General features: G+C 37.1%; 1 protein-coding gene across 8 annotated transcripts in view; it reads right to left on the reverse strand.

The window, feature by feature from the left end:
* mast2 (microtubule associated serine/threonine kinase 2) overlaps window positions 1–14,665 on the reverse strand; it is a 178,388-nt gene that overhangs the window by 61,244 nt on the left and 102,479 nt on the right. For 6 of the 8 annotated variants that reach the window (XM_056259286.1, XM_056259268.1, XM_056259260.1 and 3 more), the window contains one exon: window positions 10,850–10,881. In XM_056259286.1, the coding sequence (XP_056115261.1) occupies window positions 10,850–10,881 (32 nt within the window). Of the gene's footprint in view, window positions 1–4,544; window positions 4,713–7,886; window positions 8,183–10,849; window positions 10,882–14,665 lie in introns of those variants that run through there. The other 2 variants (XM_056259319.1, XM_056259295.1) reach the window with 2 other exon arrangements.

Consider the following 14,665-nt stretch of genomic DNA (forward strand, 5'->3'; position numbering starts at 1 on the left):
CGCTTCAGACACACATCAAAGAACAAACAGCTAGGGGGAGAAAACATCTCCAACCAACACCGGTGGAGGCAGGCAGTAGACAGTGCTAACATTATATATATGAGGGCGTTTTCTCTGTGGAAGCAAGGGATTTTTTTGGCTTCCTCAAAAAATTTAAATTGAAAGAAAAAATGACAGTGTGCAAAAACAAAACAAGAAACAAATAGGCTACTACAAACTTTTTGCGAAAATGATACTGTCCAAAAGTGACTCTAAAGGATAAAAGGGAAATGAAAATTCTGTTATTATTTACTCACCCTCATGTTGTTTCAAACCAATAAGACTTTAGTTCATCTTCGGAACACAAATGAAGATATAATAAAAATAAAAGAATAAAGATAAGATAAAGATAATAAAATCTGTCCCTCCATTGACGGGTACGCAACTACCTTTTTGACGCTTCAAAAAGTTCATAAAGAGATTGTAGAACTAATCAATTGTTTTGCCTTTTTTTAAACCATATACAGTATATACATACATAAAGTTATATTTAGTTTTACTGCTCTGTCTGTGGCCTGTAATGGAAAAACAAATAAATAAAAATAAATAAGCAAATCAATAAATAATGGCTAATACTAATGGGCGCCAAAATGTAGTTCATCTGTAATGTTACATTTACATTTTTAGAACATTATAGTTCTAGTCAGTTTCCGCTAGAAAAAAATGGTGCCGGTCAAAGTGACCGGCAGAGGTTTCGTTTTACGGACATTTTGATGATATGCCGGTCAAATATCGCCTCTTAATTAGTCAAGTTGAGGAAAACTGGAGGCAGGCTATGTAAATTAAAAATGACATAATCAGGCCGTATAGAATGCAACATGTTATTATTAGCCTAACTTTCAAATAGACGGAAAAAAACATGAACGTCCGATTGGCGCACTAATTGTTTTTTACTATGGTTTCACACACATTCACTTTTTGAAACATTGAGGCACGGATGTACCTATTACAAATAAATAAAACATCTCCAGTTAACTAGCAGATCATTCATTTAGTTCGCTATTAAATAAGAGATCTAACGCTAAAATCTGTTGTTTTCGAAATCAAGCTGAGCGCTTGTGTCCGCTGCTATCAGTTGCATGGACGAAGTGCTGCGGGAGTTGCGCAATCTTCACTTGAACGCGCGTTTCAATCTATCGCCGTTGCGGAGACTCTCTATTCATTCCGGTGAAATCACAAAATAAAATGCACACAAACGTGTCCCTGCTTGATATAGGCTGTAACCACTGATGAACATAGGCTATTCAGTTTTGATGAGAGAAAAAAAAAAACTGTTGCCTACGAGTGCGCGGATTAGAACCACTGATCTATATAATGAGATGTTCCCGATTCACCATCGGCCTTTGAAAAAGCTTTTAAGGCTAGCCTGCCTGGGCCTGGGCATATTTGAAACGTCTTACTCAAACGTTCGTTGTTTAGGTCTATATTACAGCCGTTCTAGGCGTGCGCTTTATTTGAAATGCAGCATGCGATGTTGTTTAATAACTTTCAAACAGTAGAGCCTGTTCCTTTATAACATAGCCAAAGGTCGGTGTATTTTTGACTTATACCATTTAGGCTTATTCTCAAATTCATATTGTGTTAGGGGGGCGAGATTATTACGCAATTTTAATCGAACAATTTGACCGGAGAGATTTAATTTTGTCGGACATTTCATTTTTTTCCCGGCCAATGTCCGGTAATTACCGGACTATGGAAACCCTGGTTCTAGTGTATATCTATGGTTGATCAGTAGATGACATTGAGGATATTATTCGAACTGATCAGAGTCAGACAATAGTAACTGAATTGGGTTTAATTTAATTAGCTGATATTGGGCAGCTAGTCAGAGTATCACAAAAGAGAAACAAAGTCTAGATAAAACAAAAAGGAGCTTTCATTCACATAAAAAAGAAGAAAACTGAGTGTGATGTGCAGTGAGAGGAAAGACCCAGTGATGGAGAAAGGGAATAAGCAGCAATCTTTGAAACAGTTCCCTGCCTTTCTCTTGAATGTCCTGTTGAGTTGAGCTCTTAAAGGTTTTAAGACTTGATTTCCTGCAGCTTCACTGTTGGTCTAAACCTGTGGGGAACTGTAAAAAATAGCCTTTCCACTCATACGATAACATCTTTTAGAAATGGGAAATGATGTCTGGTCAAGCCAATACACATGGGAAATTAGGCTTCACGAACATTTTGAACATTTTCTATTATTGTGATCATGATCAATAGAGGATGGACAGCGCAAAGTAAGAAAAAAAATTGCTGCCTTTCAAATAAAAGCAGACTGTAGTGATTTCCTCAAGCTATACTGAATGTGAGTCAGCTCCTAATCGCTGTGCCCTCTAAATAACCTAAAACGTGTCCTTACAATGCAAAAAAAAAAAAACTACAGCAAAAAAACCATGCACACATTGTGTTCCAACATTGTGAACGCAGATATTCTTAACCCAAAGGTTGAAAACGACCCGATAGCAGACTGTGCTCAGCAATTTGTCATCAAACAAGAGATCAGTGATGAATCAAGGTGAACACACAAACACTTGTAGTCAAATGGGAGAGAACATGGAGTTCTGACATTCCAGAGCAACTCATTAGTGCAGAATCACTCTCATTCTGCTCCACAGGCATTCAACACACACACACACACACACACACACACACACACACACACACACACACACACACACACACACACACACACACACACACACACACACACACACACACACACACACACACACACACACACACACACACACACACACACGTTAATGAGCAGGGCTTAAACAAACCATATCAAAGCTTTGGCAACCATATTTGCTTAAAATAATCGGCACAATAAGGCTGGGCGATAACGCAACAAAAAAAATTTGCACTACAGTTCAAAAGTTTGGGGTAAGTTTGTAAGTAAATGCCTAACATTGTTACAGAACACTTCTATTTCAGTTCTTTTGAACTTTCTATTCATCAAAGATGAAAAAATCTTTGTAATCTTGTAAAAATCTATCAGGGTTTCCACAAAAATATTAAGCAGCACAACTGTTTTCAACATTGATAATAATAAGAGATCTTTTGTGAGCACAATTTCTGAAGGATCACGTGACACTAGCTAAGTTTCCGTTGTGATTGTAACTTAGCCGCAAAATGGAATATCACATAAAACATAAAGCAGCATTTCCATCCCATCCCACAAAAAAATGCCACTTCCTGGGAAATTGGTGCAAAATATCAGTGAAAAAAAGCTGCTGCAATTGAAGAAGCCACTGTGGCTCTTTTTTCATACATCATAAATGACTTGCATCTCAGAGCACACAGCCGGGAAAACACAATAAACATGTTATCTCGCGTTCGGATGCGTTTGAGAAAGCAATCATGTGAGACACTTCTGGAAGGGAATACAACCAAATAATTTTTGATGACAGACTTTGGCTCAGGCATTTCAGAATGATCAAACCAACATTTGAGATGCTGTGCAATGAAATTGGTCTGCTGGTTAGTCCAGTTATCCAATCACATCCACTGTTGAAGCAAAGTCAGTTGACACACAAAGAAAAGTTTAAGCTTTTAAAAAATATAAATGTTTAATAAACTTAAAATGTAAAATTTAATTTACAGAGTGAAACACTTTTTGTGCTGTTTTCTAACGGTTTGGACTTAAAAAAATAAAGAGAGAAAACCCTTAACCTTTTCACTGGCATTTTGTTTTAATAGTTCACAGATATCGTGATGTATTACAGGATTAGCAATATATATCAATTATCGCAGAATTACTGTATCATGATATTATCTTATCGTGAGCCATGTATCGTGTATCGTATCGTGGTGACGTGAGGTACATTACCACCCCTGTATAGCCAAATAGATTTTTTTTTTAAAAGTGAACTAAACAAATCAAGTTAAAAATCAATGTACTGTATGTTTTACACTAACTTCTTCACTAAATGAACACAAGGAAGCTTAATGGCAAATTTAAAAGGACATTGAAATCACTTCAATGTTGCTTAAGTGGATATATATATATCGTCAACAAAATCATTGTGAATATATCGTGATTATTCAATATATCGTCCAGCTCTACTGCAGTATATAAATCTATCGTCCAAAAACCTAATCCAAAAACTCCACAAATCCTTCTCATCAACAAGCAAAAAACCATCCATCCATCCATCACACGCAGTAGCAGAAACTGTCCCTGACAGAAAAATCAGGCTACAGTTATTAATAAGTAGTCATTTCAGCAAAATGCCTTTATGCTTTAATCAAAAGTGACAAAGTATATTTATAACATGAACAATCCCACTTGAGTAACCTGGGGTTAAGTGCATTGCTTAAGGGCACAGTGCTGAAGGCACCGGTACATGCAGCCTTCCAGTTACCCACCTTAAGCATTTAGCCACTAAACCACACCACCCCGTTAGAATAACAGATTAGACGAAATAGGAACCACATGATGCCTAGAAATCCAGCATGCTGCTGTAAAGGAGGTTGGATCAGGAGCAAGTTCAAGGGCAAGGGCACTCTTACCTCCAGAAGAAGGGGTTGGCGCTGGGGGCAAGGACAGGGGCAGACGAAGGCCCCTCGGGTCCGCCCGGGGACGGAGGGAAGAGAGCAGAGGGGGAGGAGGTAGGGGAGAGGAGATGCTGCAGGAGGCTGCTGTTGCCATGACAACGGTACTGAGCAGTTGGCCAGATTCTTTTAAGTGAATACAGCAAGAGAGGAAAGCAAGGAGTAATGTGAATGCGTGTTTGACCTTGTGAGTCTGTGAAGGGCATGGAAATGTCCTACGGCAGTTTATAAACATGACCAAGGCAAAGGCTTAATATCACACTGTCACGGTTTCTGCCTCAGTGTATATGTCCACACTTTAACCATCCGTGAATTGAACACTCCCTGCCTCTCAGTTCCAGTAAGACATGTCTACGAGCTCCAATTAAACACGTGGCAAAACAAGATCCTGTTTTGAGTTGTTTGCATGACAGTCAGTTGCCCTGGTATTCCTGAGAGATGCTGCTGACAGGCTGTTTCAGCAGTTCAGCACACGCACACTGAAGTTAAAGCTGGTTGGCACTAGGATAGGATAACAGTTCTGTCAGGCTCTACTACCTCCCTTTGCTTTGGGCAAGCTGTCAAAACAGAGAGAAAGGGGAGAATCCATTCACATTTATTCTTGCTACATCAAAATGTTTTGCTTTCAACCTACAAAATGAGGCATACATGGTTGGGGTACAGGATCTTGTTTTTCATTAATTTCATGAGGAATTTATTCCAATACTGCACCCAATGACTTTTAGACTGGGGCAGCAACAACGCGTGAGTTCTTCCTTTTGAAATGGCTAGACAGAGCATAACATAATGGAAAAGACTGCAGGTACTTGAGATTAACAGGGAGAGAGAATGGGAAAGGGAATGGGACAGGCCCAGGCTCTAATTCCTCACGAGCACAACAGATCTATATACAACCATGCCACAGCTAGCTTTGTGTATGGTTTATTTAAGACTTATTATTTGCTATATAGGCTTATTCACACCAAGAGTAATATTACAAAACAATGTGAATGCACCCCCCAAATAAAACAACAACAAAAAAACAAGGAATTGTTGTTCACAAGAATTGCTGCATATTTGAAAGAAAGCTATAATAACCCATTGCTACCCTTATAACAAATATTCTGTCCGTCCCCAAGAATGAAACCGTGAAAGTAAAATTAAAAATTAAAATTACAGAGTGATATAGGAATAATCAAATGTAAAATATGAATATGAATACAGCAATATAATACAGCTGGAAAATAATCATTCCAATTTGTATGCAATTTATTTAATTAACACCACTTCCTTTTGGTCTGTTTGCTGATAACGCATTTTTATGGTCTTTGTATTCAAAGATCAACAATATCAATAGCAGTTCCAGACACAGAAAAGTCATATTTTTTTCTGTGGAAAAAAATATCTTATATATTTTCTTATATATATATATATATATATATATATATATGTATATGTAATATTATATAAAAAACTGCACCTATTCAGCCTAAATAACCAAGTGAACAAATCAATGAATGAACGAACAAATAAATACTTGCACTTTTTTCCCCAGCCTGCCGGAGATACTGGAATAGGCTCCAGCACCCCCGAGACCCTACAGAGGACAAGCGGTTTGGAAAATGGATGGATGACAAGGTTTTTTCTGGAATCCATACAGATGCATTTTGTTTTGTTTTGACATCTCAGTGTGAACAGAGCTTAAAGTTAGAAAAACTAAAGGGATACAAACTAAGTTATAAGTATTAAGGGGGAGTCACTCTAGAGTTGTAAGTGTATGGACCATCTCACTTTTCTTTAATCACAATGCTAGACTAAAACTTGGTTTTCATGCAACAGGGAGCTGCTTCAGCCAGCCAAGACACAGATGTTCTCTCAGAATGAAGTAAGAGAAGCTGACTGGGCATAAGCTGGCATTTGACATGACTGAATCATGCACAAACGCACACACTCTCTGCTGAGTGATGACTTCTCTTCACTTATATTTCCCTGAGTCTTTCTGGTGTTCTGCTGGGTTGTGTTTTTGAGGCTGTAAACTGAGCTACGCACTGTGGCTGTCAATCAACGAGACGAGAGCTAGAAACTCAGCCACCACTCAGAGCATGAGGGGAAAGCAGGTATCAGGTTCCCAGACAGACTGAGACAGAAAAAGAGGAAACCCAGTGCTTAACTGCCAAGGAGGTCAGAGTCTGCGGTCTGTTTGTGTAAAGCTAATGCTGTGGTCATGTTTAGAAACCTCAACCGATGGAGTTCATTCATTGCAAAAATGAGTGACAGTCAGCTGAACTCAAGTAAAAGTTTAAAAACAAGGAAATAATAAAAGTTCTATAGACAAATACAAGCAACATTTGTTGGCTCATTCTAGGGCTGCACGAATATTCGAAATAAAACCAAAATCGGGAAATAGCGATTTTCAAATTGCAAATTGGTAAAAAAAAAATCATATATCATAAATCATATAAAAATCAAATCATATATCATGTATCATTCACATCATGAAAAAAAAGGAATTTTGCCTATGGTTTAAAAATACCACAGAAAAACAACTAGCCTAACTAATATAAATTTCAAGCATTATTAAAAGGCAAGTAAACACAGTAATTAAAAAAGAAAAAGTAAAAAAAAAAATCAAGTAAAAAATTTGCAATCGCAAAAGTGTTTTAAGATTTGCAGGTATTCAAGTACAGAAACTGTAATCAAATGTAAAATAACACTGCACTTTATAAGTAAAATATACATTACAAATATAGTTACAAAAGTTATTCAGTCAAAAATTAGTGAATTTTTGATTAGTGTTGTTATAGAGACGCAGCAGGAATATTAGGCTGCTGTCACTTTAAGAGCTGCACGGATCCAATATACTGTTACACATGAAAACAGAAAACAGAGTCGTCTCACGCTTGAATTGTTTAAAGTCATATTGAAATACTCACAAAGGAATCGATAAGAGGAATCGAAGTTTTAATTTTATAACAAGTATCCGATTCCTGACCTCAAGTATTCGATTCCAGAATTGGAATCGATTTTCGATTCCCAACCCTAGAAATAAAAGCTTGATGGTTTAATGTTTAAAAATAAAAAATAAAGAGTTTCATAAATATTAGTATTGTAATTTTACAGATACATTATTAAAGTAATATTCTTATTTTTTTGTATATTTATTTAGTAAAAATTATAGCATAACATAATAAGCACTATTAATATATTATAGTCATATTGAAATAAAATCGCAATGTTTTGCCAAATTGTGTATACTTTAATTACATTTTTCCTCAAATCGTGCAGCCTTAGCTCATACTTGTGATCTAAATAAACTCTTACTGTAAATGCAGGTTAGGGGCTCCAAGTCTTTCCTTTCTTTTCTTCATGTTCATGAGTATAATAGATGGACAAGCTAAAAAAAAGCCTTTACTCAGAGGTGCAACTCGGAAGAGTCCAGCGACAGGTCGCAAAAGAACTACATGGCGTAGTGTAAAAGTCTGTTACCAAACTACCAACTCTGATTGTGAAAGTTTCAGCAATTCCAGCCATATTTCCTTTATCTCCTTATCACAAACATCAACGGTCAAATCACAATGTGCCTTCAAGTCTTAGCTTGTCCGCGGCCAGAGCGAGTATCCACTTCTGTCATGACGTTATTTGTTGTTAAACGACAGTCCTCTGAAGTTGTGTCCGGGAGTGTCTGTCTTTCTGAGCACTGTGAAGTACCATAACATCAGTCTGAAGAGAGAATGTTAAGAGTGTAACAATCCAAATTCTAAACAAATTAGAAGCGTCACTCTCCTCTGAGCTCTACTTCTAGTGGGTGCATATGTTGGCAAGACAGTCAGAGACACGGAAACACATCGAGTAATGTGGGAGAGGGCATTCTTATGATATCACAAGACCCTGGGGGAGGTGCAGCTGTTGCCCCTACCTCACACCGGTCCATCTCTGTATACACACATACACACAGTTCTGAGAAGCGAGAGCACATCAGTGTCCTATCAACTGTTCCCAGACGAATGCTTTTGGCTAAATGTAGCCTCAAGGAGACAATAGGCAGGATCAAAGAGCAGAGAATCACCAGCACGAGAGTTAAGCCTGACTGGTTCAACACTGACACACACCGCTACAGGAAAGCAAATTACACTGACACATGATCTACAGCTCTGTGTGAGTATGCTCAAAGGGACAGATCACTTAAACATGAAACTTTGCTTATGCTTTACCCTAATTTCTCTCCAAATCCATATGACTTGCTATTTTCTGTGGAACACAAAAGGAGATATTTGCACAATACCGGTGTCATTCTTTTTTATACAATGAAAATGAGTGGGAATACTGTCAGTGTCAAGCTCCAAAAATGACATAAATAAATACTACGGTCACAGAACTACCATAAAAGTAGGGATGCACTGATACTACATTTTTGGTACCAATATCAATGAGTCATTTTACATATTAAACTCTACCACATTTTAACTAAATAAATTAAAAATAATACATAACATTGTAATAAAAAAATATTCTGAATATTAAAGTGAATTTAGACATCACAACATTATATTGTACATGCATGAAGTATGAAAAAAATCATTTTGAGCTTTGTTAAAGATTTCATTCAACAGTGTTAAACGTTTGTATCGTTTATTAAAGTTGTTGTTATTATTATTAATATACATATATAGTTTAGATTTATTTTTATGTTTTTATAGATAAGCCTACTGGGCGTTCGGTGATGGAATGGGTAATCTTATGGTGCTTGTCTGCTTTGTTTTTCTCTGAGATTGACAAATGTTTGCAAAAAGTTGCTTTAGTTGTATGAACAAAAGCAGCATGAACATTCTGTTAAACATCTCCTTTTGGGTTCCACTTAAAAAAGTAAATAATAAAGGTTTTGATTGACATGAGGGTGAGTAAAAAAATGATTGAATTTTCATTTCCCCTTTACAGGGTTCCCACACCGGAAAGTGAAAAGGTGAGATGAAAAGGAAGGAGATACGAGAGGGGGAGTCAGAAAGTACCACAACCCTAAATGAATGAGGGCTAAAATGAGATTTCACGGACAAACAGTGTGGCTGAATAGAAGGCTTGATTTGATTAAGTCCTGTAATCCCGTGGCGGGTGGAACAAACTCGGTGAACCCTCATAATAGCCAGCATTCTTCCTGCCCCTGCCAGTCACTCTGAGCTATACAAAGATGAGAAAAACAAAACCCTTAGCCTGTGTGCATAAGAAAGAACACAACAACAGTATGCCCACACACAACCTTTGCAGCACTCTATATTACACCAACATTTTTTGTCTGCTCACCCCTATTCTCATGATGCTGATAATGCGCCTTCGTATGATTGGCTGTATAAAGAGCACATTCTTTGCAGGCAGTGGGTTAAAAATAAACAGAAAGGAAGATATAGATAGGTGTGCTAGAAAAGGAACCGAAAAGCCCAGCTGTCGGAAAAGGCCTGCAGTAATCTGTCTGTCACTGCCCTACCAGTCACCTATGACCCCCATGACCCAGTCCATGTGCAGTAAACAGTGTTGACACTGTGATTAAGAATGCTAACCCAACTGATACAGCAGTGTCTGAAACATTAAACAACCTGCCTTTTCAGGCAATATCCACACACGTAGGAAGACATTAATGCAAGTCTAAAATAAATGACTGCATTACATCCTGACTACTAAGATGCATCCATCTGGTCTATTTTTGAAGGCAAAATAGATGTATCCTTTACTGTGTCGGATAATCCACAATCCTGTGCATGTGGTTCAATGGTCAATTTAAAAAAAAAAAGGCTTCTGAAGGAGCAGTAGAAAAAAGTAGAAAAAGGTTAATTTACAGTAAATTAATGTCACGTGACGTGACAGAGCATGCTAATACCTACTGCTGATCTCACAATACCAGAAGTGTTATATTGTACCGGACATTTGTCACATTTAATAATCAGATGCAGATCTGTGACTTTGAATTTATCAGAAGCAAAGCAAAATGACTGGAGTATCTGCAACATCAATAATACACAATAACTAAATTAGTTAGTAATTGTGTGTACACACAATGTACGACAACAAAGAATTCCAGTCTTCCCTGCATTCTTTAAGCAGTATGGAAGAGATTTATGTAACTTACAGTACATACTAAAGTGCAATTAAAAGAGATGACCAGAACTACACACCTTAATGGGCATAGCATCATGTTCGCTTAGAATTTTGTATACAATTTCCCAAGGTCAGACTATTCACAATAGACCAGGTTTCGCTATCCTCATTCAGAAAAAAAGAAATTCTCAAGTACTCACAAACTGCCTCTTCTGGGAAGACTCAGCTCCTTCTGAAATAAAGAAAGAGAAGAACACAAGATTAACTGTAAATCAAATGAATGCGTCTTTGTCACAAAGCAAAGAGCAGAGCTTGTGAACTTGAGCATAAGATATCACGGAAACCTAAATTGCATACAGACACTAAACCATCCACCAGGTGGCACAATTCAACTTGGGTCACAATGAAACAGACATATTTACAGAGTTTAACTGGAGGGAACTCTTAACAGGCTTTTCTTTAAATATTAGGCTGTGTTATATTATATATATGATTCAAATAATGATTGAGTGGAATAGTGGCTTGCATCCAGCATTATGAATTTTGTTTTCTCCCATATTGAAGGTAAAAAATAAATTTAAAAAACCACTAGATGGCAAAAGTGAACCATTATTACACAGCCAGATTTACCTTAGAGCACTTGCATGCCTACTGATAGCTGGACTGAGAAAAGATAACTGATATCAGGTCCAGTGGACCCATGGGACAGAGAGGACAGACACAGAATAAGGCCATACCATCTGTCATAGTTCATAGTGAATCTCCTTTCATGTAAATATCCAGTGCACACACACATAAATAAAACACCATATAACAGTGATGTTATATACACAAACCAGACTAGAAACATTTTTAAATATTTAATATTCGATTCAATTCCGATTTCAATGTATTTGTAAAGAGCTTTTCACAAAATGCATTGCTTCAGAGGAATTCTCTCTGATTTTCAACAGACCCCCCTAGAATCCTCTTGTGGTCCCTGGACCCCTTTTCAAAACGTCATTTGATGTGTGGAGAGTTAAATCTTTCTATCAAAACAAAATCTGAACAGTGTATTAGCGCTCTTGACAGATAAATAGCCACCCCAAACAATGGCTTTTAGATAAGTCGTTACATTCAATTACGGGATGTGTTTACAACAAGCAACATCCATTAAAAGTGTGGGTGTATGGGCAGAGGCTACGTGCGTACTGATCCTTACTGATTCAATTCACAACACAAGCGTTTGGTAGTGAGTACTTTCTCTTGACACCATGTTTCCTTTCATCTGGCTTAGCTGTCACTTTAAAAAACAGCAGTCTTTAAATCAGAAGTATACTGTATGCAAATACAACTAAATATAGCACATCATAATAGGAGCAACTTGGAAGCGATTTCCATGTTGCTCATCATCATTATCTAGAAAAAAATATATGAAAAAAAAAACATAGGGGTGGGTGATACACCAGTTGAAACCATAAACTGGCAGAAATTTGCCAACTAGTAGAACTTTTCAAGTACGCTGTAAGAAAAACCCCCAGAGAAAAACTGATAACGTCCCGGCAGAAAATTACCAGTACCTTTTCAGTTAAGTTTCCTTTAACCCTAAAACATGACAAAATGCAATGAATACTTTAAAAATGTGCATAACACCAGTGAAATATCAATAGAGAAAATTCCTTTAAAATTTTCACGGTATATTGGACTGTATTTTACTTAGTGTGTTGTTTCTATTGTACTACTGTGGTTGTGTGTGTGTGTGTAATATATTTATTATTCAAATACAACTAAATGTACTATAATATGTATATTATGCATAATTATCTTTTTTTTCCCAAATATGAAACCTCAAAATCAAATATTTTATGCAAAACTTTATAAAAAAAATAAATATTTATAATTAAGTCTTTTCAAGATCAAAATTGTTTTTAGTTTTTGAATCACTTTTAAAGTTTATATATCGCGATACATATCATTATCTCAAATGTGATAGCTATGATTTCAATTGCGGCTGTCAATGGAATGCTAAAGACATGTTTGTTCAGAGAATGAGAATGATTCTTAGTACAATCTCTGGCTGAGAACAGAACTCATTTCAAGTGCAAAAAAAAAAAAAAAAAAAAAAAAACACACCTTCAGCCTCCTACTGAAACCAGCTCTTACTGCAGGGATATTTGACAGAAGTGAAGAAAGAATAGACCAGACAAATGCAATATTGTACCGACCAGAGGAGAAACAGCATGTAAAACTATGAGAGGATAGAGAATGTGAGACAGAGTGATCGAGCTGTAACTGTATTCAGAGCGTGTCTATGAGACATCTGTCTCCCCACAGCGGTGGAGGACTGAGCCAGGGAACCTTCACGCCCTCCTGACCCATCTGCAGAATATGAATGCAGCAACTTCTCAAAGTGCAGCCTAAGCAAAACATGAGCCTACTTTTTTAATTAGCAACTCCACCGATACAAACCTGATATGCCTAGAGAGGCTTTATATATGGCAGCTTTTCCTGCTTTTTATGTCAACTTGAAATCACTTTCCCTCTGTGCTGTCAGAAAAAGTGCATCTCTCCCTCTCTCTTGACCTCGGTAGCCTCTCCTCTCTCTCTCTCTCTCTCTCCATAACAAGCCTGAAGTGCTCATCAGTGCATTCCCACTGCTCTGACCCAACTCAGGTATGGATGCATCAGCCTTCAAGCACTGTAGATGGACTAAACCTTGTTAGCTTGGGTGTAAGATGAAGTGAGAATCTACACTCGTTGCCAAATCTGATTAGTTGTGGAGCAAACCAGTGCTGCCTGATATCTGGATGGTATGTATGTGTGATAGTGTTCAGGAGAACTGTGACAGGAGTGAGAGCGTGCCATAGAAATGTTCATGCCTATTATCTACAGCTCCGCTCTGAACGCAGAAAAAATATGACAAAGCCAGACTAAGGCTGGGTTTCAAAACTTTGTAAGCTGTCTACCCAGCATAAGCAGTACTTTTTGAACTACTTTTGGGTACAGCCTAAGTTTTGTTTGTCTCTAAAATAGAAGCGAGTAGTTTGCAGTGATGCAACACATCTAGATCACTTTGCTTATAAATCACCGAAGTTGTCCTTGGATCCCTTTCGGATGCACTTTTCCTATTTCTGTATTTCTATTCCAGCCACTTTTCCCTGTCCATCTCTAATAAAATAATTGTATTTTATTTTTAGGGCTGTCGATTTAAAGTGTTATTTTTTAGTTAATTAGATATGGAAAAATAATGCAAATAAAATTATTTAAGGCATTTAATGCACCCACCCCGCCCCAGATCTGCGTAGGTCATCTTACATTTTATACAGTTAATTGGTGGAAGACGGCAACAACTCACTGCGTGATGTAACCTATAGAATGCAGTTAGAATCCCCCTAAAATTCAAGATATCAGGGGAAAAATACCCCTATATGATTATTTTAAAGTTAATAATAAGGTGATATTGTGTTATATTTTAGACACAATATTGTCTGTTTTTGCTCAATTTTGCCAATGAAAATATTACCTGTAAAGCCAGAGCAGAACTGCTGTGAATCTCCAAACACACAGTGGAGTTTAGTTTCTGAATGAATCCGCATTTTGAGCGAATCAATTGGGTGAACGAATTATTCAATGGCCCATTCATAAAGAGAGCCATTTACTTCATCCCTGAAAGAATCAGCCGTTTGAACGAATCGAATGAATGAATGAATGATTCAATGACTTTAGACATTTACCGCCACCCACTGGCAGTTTTAGTTTCTTATTTAGAGTATCACTTCATTCAAGAAAAATAATTTTATATTTTGGGGATAGTTTGCCCAAAAGTAAAAATTCGGTACATTTACTCGCCATCAAGTTGTTTCAAACCTGTATGATTTTCTTTCTTTTTTAAGAACATAAAATATATTTTAAAGAATGTTGGTAACCAATTTTTTTTTGTCTGTAAACATATCTAAATACCAATTCAGATGCAGCTTCTGAAAAACAAACAAAAAAACTTGGCCAAACCGTGTGTGTAATAAATGCTATGCTGAATC

Source organism: Rhinichthys klamathensis, unplaced genomic scaffold (assembly GCF_029890125.1).
Source record: "Rhinichthys klamathensis goyatoka isolate OS25496 unplaced genomic scaffold, OSU_Roscu_1.1 h1tg000007l_1, whole genome shotgun sequence".
Lineage (NCBI taxonomy): Eukaryota > Metazoa > Chordata > Actinopteri > Cypriniformes > Leuciscidae > Rhinichthys > Rhinichthys klamathensis.